Source organism: Aulonocara stuartgranti (assembly GCF_965226115.1).
Source record: "Aulonocara stuartgranti genome assembly, chromosome: 11".
Taxonomy (NCBI): domain Eukaryota; kingdom Metazoa; phylum Chordata; class Actinopteri; order Cichliformes; family Cichlidae; genus Aulonocara; species Aulonocara stuartgranti.
This window is the reverse complement of record NC_138947.1, coordinates 17,777,901-17,795,003: the sequence shown is the minus strand read 5'-3', so window position 1 is coordinate 17,795,003 and position 17,103 is coordinate 17,777,901. Positions and strand designations below refer to the sequence as shown.

General features: G+C 39.1%; 3 protein-coding genes across 3 annotated transcripts; 2 read left to right on the top strand and 1 right to left on the bottom strand.

The window, feature by feature from the left end:
* Positions 1 to 2,812: 2,812 nt before the first annotated feature.
* On the top strand, positions 2,813 to 6,520 carry mecr (mitochondrial trans-2-enoyl-CoA reductase). Its single transcript, XM_082551118.1, has 10 exons — positions 2,813 to 3,151; positions 4,236 to 4,333; positions 4,425 to 4,556; positions 4,799 to 4,942; positions 5,182 to 5,284; positions 5,421 to 5,523; positions 5,599 to 5,672; positions 5,782 to 5,842; positions 6,061 to 6,133; positions 6,214 to 6,520. Exons 1-10 carry the CDS (start codon positions 2,958 to 2,960, stop codon positions 6,375 to 6,377), a joined length of 1,146 nt encoding a protein of 381 aa, XP_082407244.1. The 5' UTR covers positions 2,813 to 2,957; the 3' UTR covers positions 6,378 to 6,520.
* Positions 6,521 to 6,752: 232 nt separating this feature from the next.
* Positions 6,753 to 10,678, bottom strand: smpdl3b (sphingomyelin phosphodiesterase acid like 3B). Its single transcript, XM_082550952.1, has 8 exons — positions 9,880 to 10,678; positions 9,584 to 9,800; positions 9,314 to 9,411; positions 9,062 to 9,205; positions 8,770 to 8,939; positions 8,423 to 8,603; positions 8,137 to 8,270; positions 6,753 to 7,774 (listed from the first exon to the last, which is right to left on the bottom strand). Exons 1-8 carry the CDS (start codon positions 9,965 to 9,967, stop codon positions 7,412 to 7,414), a joined length of 1,395 nt encoding a protein of 464 aa, XP_082407078.1. The 5' UTR covers positions 9,968 to 10,678; the 3' UTR covers positions 6,753 to 7,411.
* A 389-nt stretch (positions 10,679 to 11,067) lies between these two features.
* rpa2 (replication protein A2) lies at positions 11,068 to 17,085 on the top strand. Its single transcript, XM_082550955.1, has 9 exons — positions 11,068 to 11,231; positions 11,432 to 11,526; positions 11,866 to 11,967; positions 12,316 to 12,429; positions 12,666 to 12,740; positions 13,774 to 13,890; positions 14,806 to 14,943; positions 15,259 to 15,353; positions 16,567 to 17,085. Exons 1-9 carry the CDS (start codon positions 11,219 to 11,221, stop codon positions 16,652 to 16,654), a joined length of 837 nt encoding a protein of 278 aa, XP_082407081.1. The 5' UTR covers positions 11,068 to 11,218; the 3' UTR covers positions 16,655 to 17,085.
* Positions 17,086 to 17,103: the final 18 nt, after the last annotated feature.

Here is a 17,103-nt window from a genome sequence, read left to right as displayed (position 1 = left end):
ATTGGCAAATATCATTAAAAGCTACATATGACTTGAGAATACATTGGGGTAATACATTTTTAACATCAAGGTACTCATAATACTTTGTACATATGTGCTTGATAATTCATTGTAATGTAATTTAATATGGATGCAATGCTACAGAAATATTGCAACCAAAAACAAACAATATACAGTGCATACTGTACAGGTACACAATATAGGAACCGATGTTAAATGTGAGGGGGGTTTTTTTGTATGATTTTCTTGTGAGGGTTTTGTTTTTTTCTTTGGTGCACAATTAACCTTTTCAGAGGAGAAGCCCATTGTTGTTAATGCCAAAACCAATGCAATATTACTCTGCACTAATCGTAAAATGCATTAATATTTGTTCTATTCAGTTTAATCACTTTTGAATATATGTTTCCTATTTTATATATATTTTGAATTTTCACAAACTACACACAGTTCAGTTGGTTGCTGGTTGGGAAAAAAAGATACCTCCGCTCTTTAGGCTCATCTCAGGAATTACCAATCTGAAATCTCAGGGAATGCTTCAGATTGATTGGAAGGAGTCATGGGGTGTTCAAGAAAAAGCAGGGATTAAATGCTCATTCGCATGATGTGAGGTGTGTGACGAGGAAGCCAAAGTGAATGTCTTGGTGCAACAGTTTCAGTTTTTTACTATAATACAGTTTTGATTATGAAAACAATGACTACATGATGATGATGTGAAATGATTGTTGCTTTTTGACTCTTTCATATGTCCATGCACCCAGTGTGATGATGTTCTTTATATTTTTTTCCTCTTTCAAATAACTTGCCAATGATATACGATATGAAGAAAATGTTCCACTATTATTGTATTTTTTTTCCTCTATAATCGTTGTAGATGGGTATATAGTAGAATATTGTAAAGGGGCTGGGGTTAGTAGTGTATAATCCGGTGTTGTCTCATCTCAACACATCGATCTTTGGTGTTTCAGACTATCAATGCTCATGACAAAAAGAATGTGTGTCACGGATTGCTTCATACTCTGCTGTTAGTCTTCAAAGTTTGACGGTTGCTAAATTGTTTTGATAAACATTTTTTTAAAAGGATGGAAAAGGTGGCGTGCTGAGAGTTTATTTTTCTGCACACTTTGATTTTTGAATTTACCACAACTGCAGCGCCAGTATGTCATCAAAGTGTCGCACTGTAATCACTCACACTCTAACTGGTTTACGGGAATTTCAACACTGACCAATAAGGGTAACTGAAAGTATTTGTTTTCAAAATATCACTTGGAAACTAAGGAAGGTCATTTCAGACTTCTGATTGTAACAAACCTCTTTGGCCCCTCAGTGGTGTGCTGTTGTGATTTTATTGTCAGGTGTTGGGTTAGATAGGCTTTAAAATCCAAGGACCCACCCATGAGACTGTGTGCTCAGAGTAACTTTTGAAGCTCATCAAGGCATCCTGTAATACAGTAGTGTTAACTTGTGCTTTTAATGGTACATCTTACTTGTGACCGTCAGCCATTTAATTTGTGGTGCTGTATTTTATCAGGTAATGGCTACAGCTACTTTTAGAAAGTGATGAATGTATCAGTGTTTGTTTCCATAGAACTACACTTAACTTGATCTCAGGCAATTTAATGGCAAGTCTGTCAACGATGAGCAGCATGTAGGATTTTCAAAGTATTACTGTGATTATGTTTTATACATTATATGTAAAGATCTGCTCCGTTTCCTAATAAATATGTTAATATTCATGATTTTTTTAATGCCTTCTTACTCCAATCACCCAGTCACAAGACTTATCACACTCACTAAAGTATTAACAAAACTTAGAAAAAGTACCAGAAGCACAGTCTAAAGGTTTTCCAATACATGAAAGAGTTTTCCATTGACAGAATTAAATTAGCTGGTACTTAAATATCACCTTTCTACTCAGTAGAGTGCTTAAAGTGCTTTCTACTACAAGTCTTATTCTCACATGTATTCAGTTTTATCTATGCCTAGGTGTTTGCTCAGATTCACACACACTTGCCTGATGAAGATGCTTCAGCACTGGAGGAATCCACAATATTCTGATTGGTAAATGGTCCACAGATTCCCATTGGTAGTGGGGTAAAAAAGCACATACTAGAAGATGCAATGCTGAATCCTGAAGCAACCTTGAGCATTCGTTAATTGCACCTTGGAATACAAGAACTTCAGAACTACCTTAATTCTTTGTGGCACTGATTCAACAAGGTGGTGAAAACATTCCTCAGATATTTTACTGACATCACAATGACATCATAGCACCACAGAGATATTGCACATCCATGACTCAACCTTTCCATTCAACCACATCCCAAAAGTGCTTTATGGAACTGAAACCTTGTGAGTGTGGAGGCCAAGTGGAGGAAAGCAGTCTGAGATGATTTGAGCTTTATCACATTGTGCATTATCTTGCCTGAAGCAGCAATCAGAAGATGGGTGGATGTTCCTAAGGGAAAAGAGAGTCAAACTCAGTACAAGCAAAGTGTACCTAATAGAGAGCCCAGTAAATATATTTAAGTAGGCTAAGAAATTCTGTGGAACTTGAGCATGTTACATCGCAGTATTGTCGTAACCCACCCATGTCTCGTGATGTTCTTAAGTATGACTCAGTAAAGGAAAATAAAAAAGAGACAACTGAGTAATCCGTTCCAATAATCTATTTTCGACATTTCCCTTCCCTGAAGCGAAATACTGGAAAAAAAAACCAACCAGTTCCTCATATTTATTTCATCCAAAAAAGGACCTTCTGACGGTGTGTAGAAACGCGGAGTTCATCTCTCATCCAGCAGGGGGCAGCTCTGTGTTTACATTTTCAATGACACAACCTGACGACTACAGTCCAATATGGCCGTAGTATGAAGAGTGCCAGCTCAAGTCTGGCTTTAAACTACAAATATTATTAAATAGTCGGGTTGTTTTAATACTTTACAGCTTTGTCCCGAGTAGAAATGTGGGTGCCACTCCACGCAGTCTGTCTAAGAAGCCAGAGAGTTTGCAGACGAAGCGTCGCTGCGGCTGTTTCACAGTGTTTCAGGCACAGAGACGCTAGCGTTTCCCACTTCAGCCATTCAGCCGGACTCTCCGCACAAACATGCAAGGCACTTGTGTACAGAACCCACGGAGACCCTTCCCGAGTCGTTCAGTAAGAATATCTGGCTAAACAATAAGTGTGCGTATGTTTCTGTGACTGTGGGAGTGAAACGGTTACGGTTAAAATGTGACTAGCCTCGCTCAGGACATGCTCCCACAGTTCCGGTGTAAAGCTCAGGTGTTTTGTCTTATAAAAGATATACAACCTATTATTGTAAACCTCAGTCTCACCTTTGTGAGCCCTCGACTCCTCTTCTTCTTTTTTGAAATTTGTGGCGGGAAGCAAACAACGAGTCGCTGCGTTACCGCCGCTCACCGGTATGGAGTGACAAAAACAGGAGGAAAACATTTATGTCTCTACGTAAAGATGTTAAACGTGGCTCGATAGCAATGCATTCCTGATTTCACTTCTAGAATATCTAGAGCCTCATTTCCCCTTTTCTTCTCCTGAGGATTTGTAATCATCTGTCTTCCCTGTCTTTCTAACACTTTTGACTTGGCAGAAAAATGTAGGGCCCTTGGGTCTCACAGTCTTTAAGAAGTCTATCTTCCTGTGCAGTGCCTGCTCACTCCTATCTCCAACTTTTATGATCCAGCTGTCTATTTTATATGGTCTATAAGTGGCTCTGTGTGGTGTAAATGGTAAATGGCCTGTATTTATATAGCGCTTTACTAGTCCCTAAGGACCCCAAAGCGCTTTACATATCCAGTCATCCACCCATTCACACACTGGTGATGGCAAGCTACATTGTAGCCACAGCCACCCTGGGGCACACTGACAGAGGCGAGGCTGCCGGACACTGGCGCCACCGGGCCCTCTGACCAGCACCAGTAGGCAACGGGTGAAGTGTCTTGCCCAAGGACACAACAACCGAGACTGTCCAAGCCGGGGCTCGAACCGGCAACCTTCCGATTACAAGGCGAACTCCCAACTCTTGAGCCACGATCGTGCTTAATGTTTATTTCTTTTTCATGGTGTGTTTGTTTCTATATTGATGCAAGCACGTACATTTCCTCCCAAGCATGTAGGGCTTTTAGTCTATCTGTATTTATAAAGCCTGCCACCTAACATAAGACAACATGTCATGCAAGCTTACATGAATAGTGACTGATTGTGCAAAATGTATTTTTGGCAGGTTGGAGGGTGTAGAGCTTCCTTCCTTAGGTGCAAAGGATGTCTTGGTTAAAGTGCTGGCTGCCCCAATCAACCCATCAGACATAAACATGATTCAAGGTACTTGTAAGCAGGTAGTAACAGTCATTCATCAGGGCAGTTTAATGTGTGGCATCATGATCAGGTCATAATCTGATGGGGTTTTTTTCAGGTACTTATGCTATCCTGCCGGATCTCCCAGCTGTTGGTGGCAATGAAGGTGTGGCCCAGGTCGTAGAGGTGGGCAGCCAGGTGAAGTCCCTCAAGACAGGAGACTGGGTGATCCCAAAAGATGCTGGTTTAGGTAAGGACTCCACAGTTCTCAAAATGAAATCTTCAGAGTGCCACTTTAGCTCCCAGCTGAAGGTGGACCTCCGCCTCTGAGCCTTTAACTAATCACAATCTCTGGCCCCCACTGCATGCTAAAATCTATCTCTGGTAAACACGGAGCTCTAAGTGCTGGGACAGCACCTTGCATGGTGTGTGAATTGGAAAATAAAAAAACATTTTATAGTGCTTTGTAGACTGTTTCCTTCCTGTGATCAGGCACATGGAGGACACAGGCAGTGCTACCTGAGGAAGATGTTATCTCTGTACCAAATGACATTCCCCTGGTGTCTGCTGCCACACTCGGGGTGAATCCCTGCACCGCTTTCAGGATGCTCTCCGACTTTGAAGACCTCAAGCCAGGTAACTAATCCACTCACAGTGGATTATTTCCTTCTCACCAAATTTCAAATCTTGGATTATTCATAGCGGTGTAGAGGTACTATATTCCCACAGCTTAAATTATTTTTGCTTTTACAGCAAGACAGACGAACCAATTTTAGAAGTAAAAAATAAATAAGATTAGAGGGTGCATTATTCCATTCTACGTATTTGTGGCCAGCATGTAACCATTTGTCCAATCATTTCTGATGTCCTTTTAGGTGATTCTGTGATCCAGAACGCTGCCAACAGCGGAGTTGGACAGGCTGTCATACAGATTGCTGCTGCAAGGGGAATAAACACTATTAATGTTATAAGAGACAGGTGAACTTAATTCTTTCATATTAATGCTTTTTTTAAAATATCGATTTTCTTTTTTGAAGACTAGGGCAAATTTCTTGAACCCCATGGGGATTTTCCATCTTTGTAATAAAATTCTTCAATGTGCCTTCACTTTCAGGCCAGAGTTCACAGAGCTCAGTGATAAGCTGAAGGCTATTGGAGCTAGTCATGTAATCAAAGAAGAGGCCTTGAGGAAGCATGAGATTAAAGAACTCTTTAAGGTCTGTAGAGATATGATCTTGTAGTTTGTCCCTGCTGGTGAACGAACGTATCCAATTTATGAATATATTTTATAGACTTGTCCGAAGCCCAAACTAGCATTAAATGGAGTTGGAGGCAAGAGTGCAACAGAACTTCTCCGTCATCTACAGTGAGCATACTTAATAATCTCTATTAGTATTATACAATGTAGTTGCACTGTAGAGAGCAGGGAAAACCCCAACTCTATGTATTTGCCAGATTTCTTCCATTTATTTCAGAATCGGAGGGTCAATGGTGACATATGGGGGAATGTCCAAACAGCCAGTTACTGTTCCTGTGGTAAGAGGAAAACTGCATTTGCCGTTTTTACACAGTTTCACACTAGACAGAAGAGGTGCATGCATCATAAGTGTGAGGGTGGTACTGACACTTTTCAACCTCTTAGATGCAGCTAAGAGGTTCCCAAAATCATGAACAGTAATTTTAAAGTTCCCTTTCACAAATGTGAAATATTGTATGTTGATGTATTTTTTTGCTGTTGTTGCTGCTCTTTCTAGAGTGCTCTTATTTTCAAAGATGTGAAGGTTCGAGGGTTTTGGGTAACACAGTGGAAGAGAGATCACTCTCATGGTAAGTAGGCATGGAGTTTCAGATTGTTTGAAATTAATCTAAAAAAGATAAACATTTCCCTGGGATATTGTTTTTCCTAGATGGAAGGGCATTTAGAGCCATGCTGGATGAACTGTGCTCCCTCATCAAGCAGGGAAAGCTGACAGCTCCCGCCTGCACTGAGGTGGGTCTGCAGCAGTATCACGCAGCTCTGGATACTGCTATGCAGCCTTTCATATCAACTAAACAGATTTTGGTCATGTGAACTAGCTGAGTGTGTCAACTAACCACCGGATGCTTGAGAACACTGCATGCATATTTGGGTGAAACCAGAGAACTGTGACATTCTTGCTGATATGTCAAACAAATCCACATTCTCAATAAAAGTGTATTCACATGAGGCTCAAAGTCCAGCGTCTGTCATGTTCTGTAGTGACACTTTACAGCGTTTACAGGCAGCTATCAAAAGATTATTAAGTCATTATAACAAGATATGAAATGCCAGGCGTTATCACAGAACACAGATAATACAACTTTATCTTATAATATTTCCAAAACTGATTGCTTTGCTTTGAAGTTGCATGGACAATAGAAGTAATGTTATGACATTTATTATATATAAAATCCTGATATAATCGATTTTTTTAGCTAATGTACATGAAATTCATAAGATTGAGTTTTGGATTGACAACAAGATACAGTAGAGTTTACACAAATAAAACTATGGTAGCTGACCTTTAGAGGCACAAGAATACTGTGTAGTTTTGAAACAAAGTATTCAGCCAGTACCCATAAATCAAGGTCAAGGGGCACACCAAAGATTACTGAAGACAAAGGTTGCATTTTTCCATAGTTTAATTACACACTGGAGCATGACTCATTTCATTTATAGATGTAATATAACTGAAAGTATGAAAATGCATTATTATAGCGCTACATGTTAAATAGTGACATTTAAAACAAATACTTCCTGCTTCTTGATGTCTCTCTTGAATTATAATTTAAAGAATGAAATTCATTACAAATGTTGACACCAGAAAGCTATTCTCAGATTCCTCTGCTAAAAGTGTGCAGTTTTTAAGGTGGAACGTCATACGGCCAGTCAGAAAGTCAGAGGGGGAGTTTGCATTGCTGAATGGGTCAGTGATACACGTGTGGACATGATTTTAATAATTTTGAAACAAAAGATTATTGCATATTTATAGATTCTGAGGGAGAAAGCTTATATGTTGGTTTAGGGAAACAATAAACCCATACTGAGTTCAGAGTTAGTTATAGTTCAAAATAGTATTGAATTAATTACTCATGGGCCACCACCAGACTTAAAGCCACGGAGATGAGTGGCAGGAGGCCACCATAGATGAAAACTGCCCCCTCCTTAACGAGGCAGTGTTCATACCTGTCAAAGTCTACCTCTCGTGCTGCGCACACGTGGTCAACACGGCAGTCGCTGTCACAATCCCTCAGGTCATAGTTCACAGAGTTGAAATCATAGTACTTCTGCAGGTAGCGGGGGTCATCAGCTACACGCTTTAGAACCTCGTGCATGGAGGCTGGAGAGGCATCTGGTACTCTGAAACTCTCTGTGAGGCGATACTCTTTCTCCCAGCGTCCTGTGGCTACATTAGCATGAGTAAGGTTCAGGTAATAGGTCACCACATCCTGCATGAAAGAAAGCATGTGGTTTAAACACAGAAAGCGAACAATAGAAGCATTACAAGATATTTCTGAAGGTTTTACAATCTTTTAAAATACAAATATATATTCATATAAGTTGCATAAGAGCCTATTTTTAGGCTCTTGATTGCTACTTTTGACTGCCCCGTTGCCACAAGGAGCGTTTCACATGTTTGATTTGGCAGCGTTTTACACCGGATGGTCTTTCTGGAGCTACAATACAAGGGGATTTTTGTATCTGGCTGATAATGAACTAGCAACTGTTCACTTGCCAAGCAAATGTGTTAACCACTACACCCCTAGAGGAACATAAATGTCTAATGAAAATTGTAAAGGCCAAAACTTGCCTTGACTAGCAGTGTTTCTGTGTCATATTCAAAGACACGAATCCCAGGATTGTTCGCTCCATCCTTAACTCCAGGAAGTGTTGTTTCCCACGGTGTGACACCAGGGCTGAGGAACATGGTACTAATGGGAGAACCTGTAGAAATGGACAAGATATCAGCTCTGATAACAACAGTATTAGTGTGTGTTAATGTTAATGCTGGATATCGGAGACGCATTCCGGCTAAGTGATAAACAGGTAATACTAATACAAGGTGAAATGAGTACTATTACTGCAGTGTGGCTTACCCTCTGTGTTGTAGAACATACGGAAGCTATCAGTGTGATGATGGCCAAAGAACTGGCCTTTAATGACAGAATGATGCTTCTCAATTAAATCCAAATATCGCTGGTTGAACTTTGGTGTAAACCATGGTTTACTTCTTTTCTTCTCAAAGAAACCTGGAGGAACGTGGCCAATGATGTAAACCTGATAAACCAAACAATACAGAGTTAACTAAAATCCAATCAGGACCAAATCTCTTTTTTGGAGGGGCAATTGCTTATACAGGGATTGTATTCATTACAAACTCCATCTTTTACTGAGCTCTAGTCCCTAACATCCAAACATCCATGAACAAGATGAGATGCTTTGCCTTCTCTTTGTTGTTGGTTGCCTCTGTAAGAATCTGATCTGACCAACTAAACTGGTCCGCTGGGTCATCCATGTTCGTGGTCAGCTTGTTCTGATCATAGTAGAGATTGGTGTTAAGGACCAGCATCCTGAAACCAGTCTGATTCATGAGCTTTTCTGTGTAGTATCCACCTGTGCAAGAGGAAAGAGATAATGTGTGTTTAAATTTTTCCTGTGCATCATAAGCTGATGTATTCATTCATTGGAAAGTAATTGCACATATATTTGTAACTATTAGAGAAAGCCTTCTTCACCTTTTTTAAATGTTTCTTTTGACTTTGGATCCAACCAGCCTTGCCACATTTCTGCTATTCGGTCATACATAGAGCTTGGGGCTGCAGGAAGCTGACTCTTCGGGTGGTAATCATGGTTCCCCAGGGCTGAGTACACTTTAGTGTCTAAACAAGACAATAATGTATAAAAGACATTATTTATTAGAAGCAGCCAACGCTAAAACACTATCATATGTGTTGACCTTGCATGTTTCCGCCTGATTTTGTAATTACTTGGAAACACTCGATTTATGATGTCAGTGAGGTTGTTGATAATGTTGAGCACTGCGTCTTCTCCCAGATCTTTATTATCAACATGTGGAGTGTCATCACTGAGAAGTAACACAGCAGATTGTTTCAGGATTAATTGCAGTCAAACATGTCAATACCAAATACTAATCTGAAAATATCATGACTGTAAAGGCAAACAAGCATTTATTTCCCCAGATATAGTCTTAAGACTAGCACTGTCCTGCAATATTCATTAAAAAAAAAGTAACATACCCAGTCCATACGATGAAGTCCGGGTTTGGTAGAATACTCTTCATTGCATAAACAGAAGAGTTGATCAGGTGCCATGGCGAGTCACAAACATAGTCTCCAAATTTACCAGCATTGGCTGCAGGTCGTTTGCCACTGGATGCGCACACCAGTGCAGGATTGTTGTTGCTCAGTTTGTACGTTGGGTCCCAGTGGAGATCCGTGATGTGCCAAAAGTTCCCTGTGTAAGAACGATGCGTAATGGCATCCAGTAAGTTATCCCGAGATTAAGATATACACTTGATTTATCTGATGCTTACCCGAGAGCGCAAAAGCCTCTTTAAAAAGAAAGCAAGACAGAAGCAGCCTTACTGCCGACATGTCGAAGCCTTTGAGAGGAAGAAACATCCGACAAAAATCAAGACCTGGTTTAAAAGGTATGCCGTAAGTCTATAAAGGCGAAATCATGATAAGATGACTGGTCATGACGCATCTGAGGCTTAAAGGTGTTTGGATCCCTATGTGCAGGGGATACTTCGCTATCAGTAATGATGCAAGACTACATTTTTGCCTGCATACAATTAAATAAATAAAAATAAGTATCAAAATAAATCTAAAGACAATAAAAAGCTTCGGCTGAAAAAAGCTCTCTATATATATCCATATATCTGTGAAGCTATTTGAGAGTCGAATTCCTGCTTGTAGACTACGCCTAGACTATTTTTATGTGGACTAAATTTAAATTTAGTAGACCACCTTTTACAGTTACCTTATTTGGGCATGCGCTGTTTAAGAATCCAATAAATATACATACATTCATAGCAGGAGTATATAGACACAGTATATTAAAACACATCTACGTGCGAATGTTTTCGCTGTTACACTGTAATATTTCACTAAATACAAAAGGATTTTATTCATGGTGCCCTCGCGTGATACTCGTGTTTCCCCAAATCGACGCTGTTATAACTGTGGAGAATCTGTTTCTCAAGCTGATGATGCAAATAAAAAATGTTTTGCTTTGTTTTGGTTTTGTTATTATTTGTTTCGCTTATTTCTTTTTACAGTAAAGGGGCGTTTTTAATCATCGTTGGAAATTTTGCAATATCTGTCTGTTTTTGATAAACACAGCTATGGGTTTGCAAATGTTCTTTGGAAATGATTTATTATGGCAATTGCAAAGCCGCAAAACCGCGCGTGAGCACGTAGTGCTTCGGGAAGTTCATGAAAGCAACCTTAGGACTCTTTCAAAATCATTCCCTGATGTTTCTCTTTCAGGCAGACGTAACTCCCAGGCCATGGACAGCTTCATTAAGTAATATAGCAAATAATAATAATAATAATAATAATGATAATAATAATGTTAGTACATGTTAAACAGTGGTTTGGGACCAGAGTTTGTGCTTTTGCATTGGTCAGTCTTGGCGCTGGAAGGGGAACGATAGCCTGACAAGCAAAAATTAGGGCTGAATTACCTGACGTAGAAGATCTGCGTCATCATAGATTTCGCGGGAGTTCCACTGTGCGCCTGCGCTGTACATTGAAGGTTGCGCGCGGGATTAAACGAGGAAGAGGACCAGAGAAATACGTTTGGCTACATACATTACTGCACGTAACATTTTACGCCTTACTTTAATAAGTTAAACAAACAGCGGAAGCATGTGGAATCAGGGTGAGTTGTATTTCGACACCGTTGTGTTTATAAAGCAGCCATATGGACTCGGTGTCGCTGTGTTGTTTCGGTCCACGTTAGCTTGACTACAGACGTCTTTGTTATTGTGTGTTGAATGTGAGTGAAGGTGGGTCAAATGAAGATCATGTTTAATAAACGATTTCGGTGACACAGTTGTTTACCTCTTTATACATTTTCAGGAGGGTACAGTGAGTCCAGTATGGCTGGGGGCTACACTCAGTCTCCAGGAGGATTTGCATCACCTGCCTTATCCCAGGGGGGAGAGAAAAAGGGGGTCTGTACTTATATCTACACTTAAAAGTCGGAATAATTCACTAAAGACTTGACACAGACATAAATCTGTAAAAATTGTGCTGAAAACCAGCAACACCATACTTTTATTACTTTTATTATCTTACTTTTTTTCATTGATTGTACTTATTTGTATTTCCTTCTGATATCTGTACCTGAGCTGAGGTGACGCAAATATTTCCCCGTTGTGGGATCAATAAAGTCTTATCTTATACCTTCATTTGCCAAGTGAGATATCCCCTCTTTGTACACATGTTGACTTCTGTATAGTGATGGAAGCACAAATTGACAGGTCAACCCATTTGTGTTTGGGTCTTTGCAGAGAACACGTGCCAACCAAATAATCCCCTGCACAGTGTCTCAGCTAATGTCTGCTTCCCAAGCCGATGAGTCATTCAGAGTAGGAGATGTGGATGTTGCCCAGGTGAGCCAAACCATTCAGTTAGTTCACTAACCAGTTACTTTTTCATCTCTTAATAGCATTAGTTTGGTACTCTGTAATACAGGGTTTTTTTTAACTTCTGCAGTTGAACAACAGCAACTTTACACTCCCTTTTAAATACAAGTTACTTTTGTTTACAGAAATTATGTTGAATATCCATCTATGTTGATTGTACTTTTTTAAAAATCCTTTTAAATAAATAAACATCTATCTAACAGTCAGACCAAATGCAGAATTTTAAATCATTTTATGTTACAACATTTTGCAACATGGACGTAATAACTATTCTAATATTTCCAGATTTCATAATAATTGTGTTCTGTGTCATAGGTCACCATTGTGGGGGTCATCAGAAGCACAGATAAATCCATGACCAACATCCAGTACAAGGTTGATGACATGACAGGCGCTCCCATGGATGTGAAGCAATGGGTAGACACAGAGGTAAGTATCCACCATCACAGCTCTGCTGCAAGCTCAGTCTGTATTGAAACATGAGGTAATTATGTGTATATAAACTCCATTACATAGTGAGAAAGCTACTATACTATAATATCTGTTTAGCATTACATTTCTTTAAGTAGAAGGCCAAGAGGAAAGGGCAGTAGTAACACAAATCCTAAGGAAAATTAACTGGAATTGGATGAAAAGGATCAAGTATGTGCTTTTTATTTATACAGGACCAAAGTGTGGACAGCACTGTCCTTCCCCCAGGAACATATGTCAAAGTATCTGGAAATCTGCGCTCTTTTCAGGTGAGTTTAATATCTGCCACCTATGACCGCTTATTAGTTTAAAAGTGTGGTTGCTATCAAACCCCATCCACCGTCTACTACAGGGGTGTCCAACTCCAGGCCCCAGGATATGTCCTCCAGAGAGGACACATCCTGCAGGTTTTAGATGTGTCCTTGATCCAACACAGCTGATTTAAATGGTTAAATTGCCTCCTCAACATGTCTTGAAGTTCTCCAGAGGCCTGGTAATGAACTAATCATTTGATTCAGGTGTGTTGACCCAGGGTCATATCTAAAACCTGCAGGACACCGGCACTTGAGGCCCTGCTCTACTAGCTTACTTGGTGGTTGGTGTTGTGGCGTTCTTCAAAGTCAATCAGCTGCTTCCCGCAGCCAGACTGATTCCTGCCCCATTGTTAACTGCAGCTGGTGGAGTAATGGCTCATGTGCTGCTCCAGTGAGACCTAAAGAGCAGAACGAGACCTAACAGCCAGCTGGAGTTCCAACAACTGGATGAGACTCGCCAGCAGCTGATATTGCTGAGTTAGTTATTTATCAGTGAGGTTTATTGTAAAATTAAATTAAAAAAAAAAAGAATATATTTGCGTGCGGATAACCACACACACACACACACACACACACACAGACTGTGAATCAATTGGAAATGGTTCATTTAAAGTAAATGCTAACAACATTTGCACAGTACCCAGAATCAAGTAGGAACTTATGACTTGCATCATGATTTCATTGAAAGGCAACATGACAGTGTAAAATTTTCAAGCGGCTGTATGATTTCTCATTGCACAAACATTTTTGACAATGTCATATTTAATCTTGTTCACATTTAAACATTTATTAACCTTTGTGTGTGTGTGTGAGACATGTGTCTAACATGTGTCTAAATTACACTTGAGCTCCACTTAAGAAGGCTTTTACACCTTTACCAACATAGATTTGTTTCAACACTTGAAATACTTGAAGTGGATGTTGCTCGCTTTAATTCCTCTCTGAATTCATGATGGCGTGTCTATTTTTTTGTGCCTTCCTTTCTTAGAACCACAGGTCTGTTGTGGCATTCAGCGTCAGGCCCCTGGAGGATATGAATGAAATCACCTCTCATATGTTAGAGGTTGTCCAAGCACACATGGCACTCAGCAAGCCTCAAACTATGGTGAGAAATCTTGTGCTTATACCTTCACAGCCTTTAATGGTGGCTAAACAAGTGAAAAAGGGAAGTTGAGATCGGTTCTATGAATACCACTTCTGTTAAAGATTGCTTAGTTTGTTTGCCAGATTGCTAAGAAACAGTACAGCGTTGTCACATCTTTTAGTTGTGTTTGTGCTAAGTGTGAGAGTGAGCTCCTACAGATAAATGGTCACAGACACACATGATTTCAGTGAATGGGTATAAATATCCAAGCCCAGTCAACACCTTATCTGACTTCTACAGCCTGGCTATTTTTTTTCTTTTTGTTTTATGTATTAAAACCATAATTCTAACAGCTTTGAGAGATGATTTTAAACACATTAGAGGTCGTACAGAATGATTGTTTTGTTTTAAATGGCTTAAAAAATGATTTGCAGTCAATATAGAAACACATTAGAAGTGAAACTGAGTAATGACATAATAAAAATTAAGCTTTCTAGATAACTATTGCTTCTGCAGCGCTGCAAATTTACTTTTTGTATCCTATGTTCCATAAAGGGCATAGTCTGCTTCAGTATACATGGCTTTAACGCTCATCAATCCCTCTAATACTCTGTAGACTGCCGGAACCCGTGAGGTCAAACTCGGACTGTTACTGCCACCAAATAGGCTTAACACTCACTTGTTTTAAGTGCTCTATATTTATTTATGAAATTGACCAACAGCCTGTTATAAATGGATTGGCTAATAATAGCCAGGGGTACCTTTCCGTTTGAGATGCATGGTTTTTTTTTGTTTTTTTTTTGATGAATGTGTATCAGGCGGTCGTAATCACATTTTCAGTGTCATACTTTTACATATCTGTCTCTGAAGGTTGTTCTGTATCCTTTATCAAATCTATGTATAATGTTGAAAACGTGCAATTTCATTCTCTTTCAGTCGGCTGCCGGAGGAGGAATGAGCAGTAGTGCCATGCCCATGTCACGACCCACCATGGGAGGCATGGATGGGAATGCAGGAGGCTATGCAGGTGCCAACGACATGACCAACAATGGGTTAAGTGCAAACCAGAATCAGGTGAGCCTAAATAAATCAGACAGCGGTAACAAGAAATTCACAGTTCTTAACTATCATAGATAAGCTGTGGTGAGAAATGAAGGGGCACTGTATCTGAATGCTGAAAAGAACAGCTATTACACCCGTTTATTTATGTAAACCCAAACAGTGATCGTTGACTCTTACATCCTGTCTTCGACTTCTTTGTGTGAACTGCATCAAAGATTTGTTGTTTTATAAAAAACATTTTCAGAAAAAGAAGTCAGTAGACTGGAACATAGCTTCTTTTAGCAGTGTGTGTCAGCTTGCTTACCCTGTCGACTTTTCTCTCTCAAGGTGCTGTGTTTGATAAGAAGCTGTCCAGAACCGCAGGGTATTAGCATTCAAGAACTAAAGAAGAGACTCGGCAGCATGAGTATTGCTGTGATCAAGTAAGTTTTAAAGTGATAAAACAATATAAAATGTTACTTTTTGACTGTTGGAAAAGTAGAAAAGCCCTTACATACACTGAAACAGACCAAGAGGCAAACTAAGCTGCATCCACTTAAATGACGTTCAAATTATTATTTTACTTTTTACGTTGGGTTTGTACCGTCATAAAAAGGATGGTTTCAAAGAGAGAGAAGCTCACACAAAATTACAACATACATTTTTTCCAAATAGCAAAGAGATTTTGCAACAAAGTTTCACTACAAAATGAATTCCCACAATTTAAATTCTCAACCCTTTATCTGCAAAATGGACTTGGTCTGAACAACACAGTCACTGGAGGTACAATGCTGTTAAACAAACTGAAACCAAGAGAGAAGGCCTGTAGTGGCTAAAGTGTTCTTTTTTTGTTGTTGTTTTTTACAAGTCAAGCGTTAACACATTATTTGTGATGGAGAGTTAACTTTAGATGTGTTCTAGCAAGCTGCTTTAATGCTCTAAAACATTAGAGCATTAAAGCATTCAGCTTTAAAGGACAAGCTGAATGCTTTAGTTTGACTTCTTGATAAAAGTACGGTAGCTTTATTAAGGGATGGTGAATGTCAAGATAACAAAGTTTCCTCCTTATCTTATTACGGATCAAGACCACATTGTCTTTGTCCTTCAAGACAATGTGGTCTTGAAGGACTTTGTTTGGGTCAGTTTATAAAAACTTTGCTCTCAGTTACTTTCTTTTGGTGCATCCCACTATGCAAAATTTGAGCAGGGACAGTACAACCTCAGTTTAAAAAATAATAATAATAATAGAAAAATGCAGTTACACCCTTTTGGTGTTAGCAGTACATACGTTATGCAAACTACAGGAAGTGTATGTCCAAGACTTTAGAATGACCCGAGTGAAACACCCACTGCATGCTAATTTGGTAGTTTTGCTTTGTTTTCTGAAACTGTACCAGAGTGAAAAAGATACAATAAAAGAAAAAAATCTAATATATAATTTTATATTAGATTTTATGCTTTTATTGTATTTTTTTAAAGAGATTTTCCTTTAGTGTACAGGAAATGATTTGTCTACTTGGTACTCAGTTCACAAATATTTTATTTCATGGTATTATTATTAATAATAATACCATGAAATTATTATGGTAACCCTTCGGATTTTTTTTTATTTGATTTTTAGCACTTCTAAAATGCTGTTTCCTTTTGCTTTAACAGACAAGCTGTGGAGTTCCTTAGCAACGAAGGTCATATCTTTTCCACCATCGACGAAGATCACTACAAATCAACTGACAGTGATGACTAGACTAATTCATCTTGTTACCATCAGTGGGGTTACGTATTTGAAATAATTGGTACATCATTTATTACCGAAAGCTATCACATAAGTAACAACCTCCCTGAGTCTATAATGCCACAGAGCTGTGCGAAATGCTGCAAGTCTGTCGGCACTGTGGTCTATGTTTGTTGAAGAACACGTGGTTTACAAATGGTGAAACTCAAGGTTTACACATCCTGTATTCCTGATGTTGCTTCAGCCATTTCGCCCGAAAAAGTTTCTGTCACTCAGATTATTGTTGGCAGTTACTACTTTCTTTCTGTTTATGTATCTTTCTTCTTCTGTAAAACATCTTTCTTTCTTTCTTTCTTTTTAAAGATTTGGAACATAAGTAATCCAACTTTTTTTTTGTCTATGTAATTTAGTTTTGCCAAAATAAATTGATTATTCAAAATGTATTTTTGTTCTGTTGGTTC

Excerpts from the sequence above, each read along its gene's own strand:
- smpdl3b (XM_082550952.1), bottom strand. The coding sequence starts at position 9,967 with ATGTTTCTTCCTCTCAAAGGCTTCGACATGTCGGCAGTAAGGCTGCTT. Across the intron at positions 9,206-9,313 it reads CATAAATCGAGTGTTTCCAA|ACACTAAAGTGTACTCAGCC; the intron begins GTAATTACAAAA and ends TGTCTTGTTTAG. Across the intron at positions 8,604-8,769 it reads CAACCAACAACAAAGAGAAG|GTTTACATCATTGGCCACGT; the intron begins GCAAAGCATCTC and ends TTGGTTTATCAG.
- mecr (XM_082551118.1), top strand. The coding sequence starts at position 2,958 with ATGTGGGTGCCACTCCACGCAGTCTGTCTAAGAAGCCAGAGAGTTTGC. Across the intron at positions 4,943-5,181 it reads CTTTGAAGACCTCAAGCCAG|GTGATTCTGTGATCCAGAAC; the intron begins GTAACTAATCCA and ends ATGTCCTTTTAG. Across the intron at positions 5,285-5,420 it reads ATTAATGTTATAAGAGACAG|GCCAGAGTTCACAGAGCTCA; the intron begins GTGAACTTAATT and ends CTTCACTTTCAG.
- rpa2 (XM_082550955.1), top strand. Across the intron at positions 11,527-11,865 it reads AGGGGGGAGAGAAAAAGGGG|AGAACACGTGCCAACCAAAT; the intron begins GTCTGTACTTAT and ends GGGTCTTTGCAG. Across the intron at positions 13,891-14,805 it reads TCAGCAAGCCTCAAACTATG|TCGGCTGCCGGAGGAGGAAT; the intron begins GTGAGAAATCTT and ends ATTCTCTTTCAG.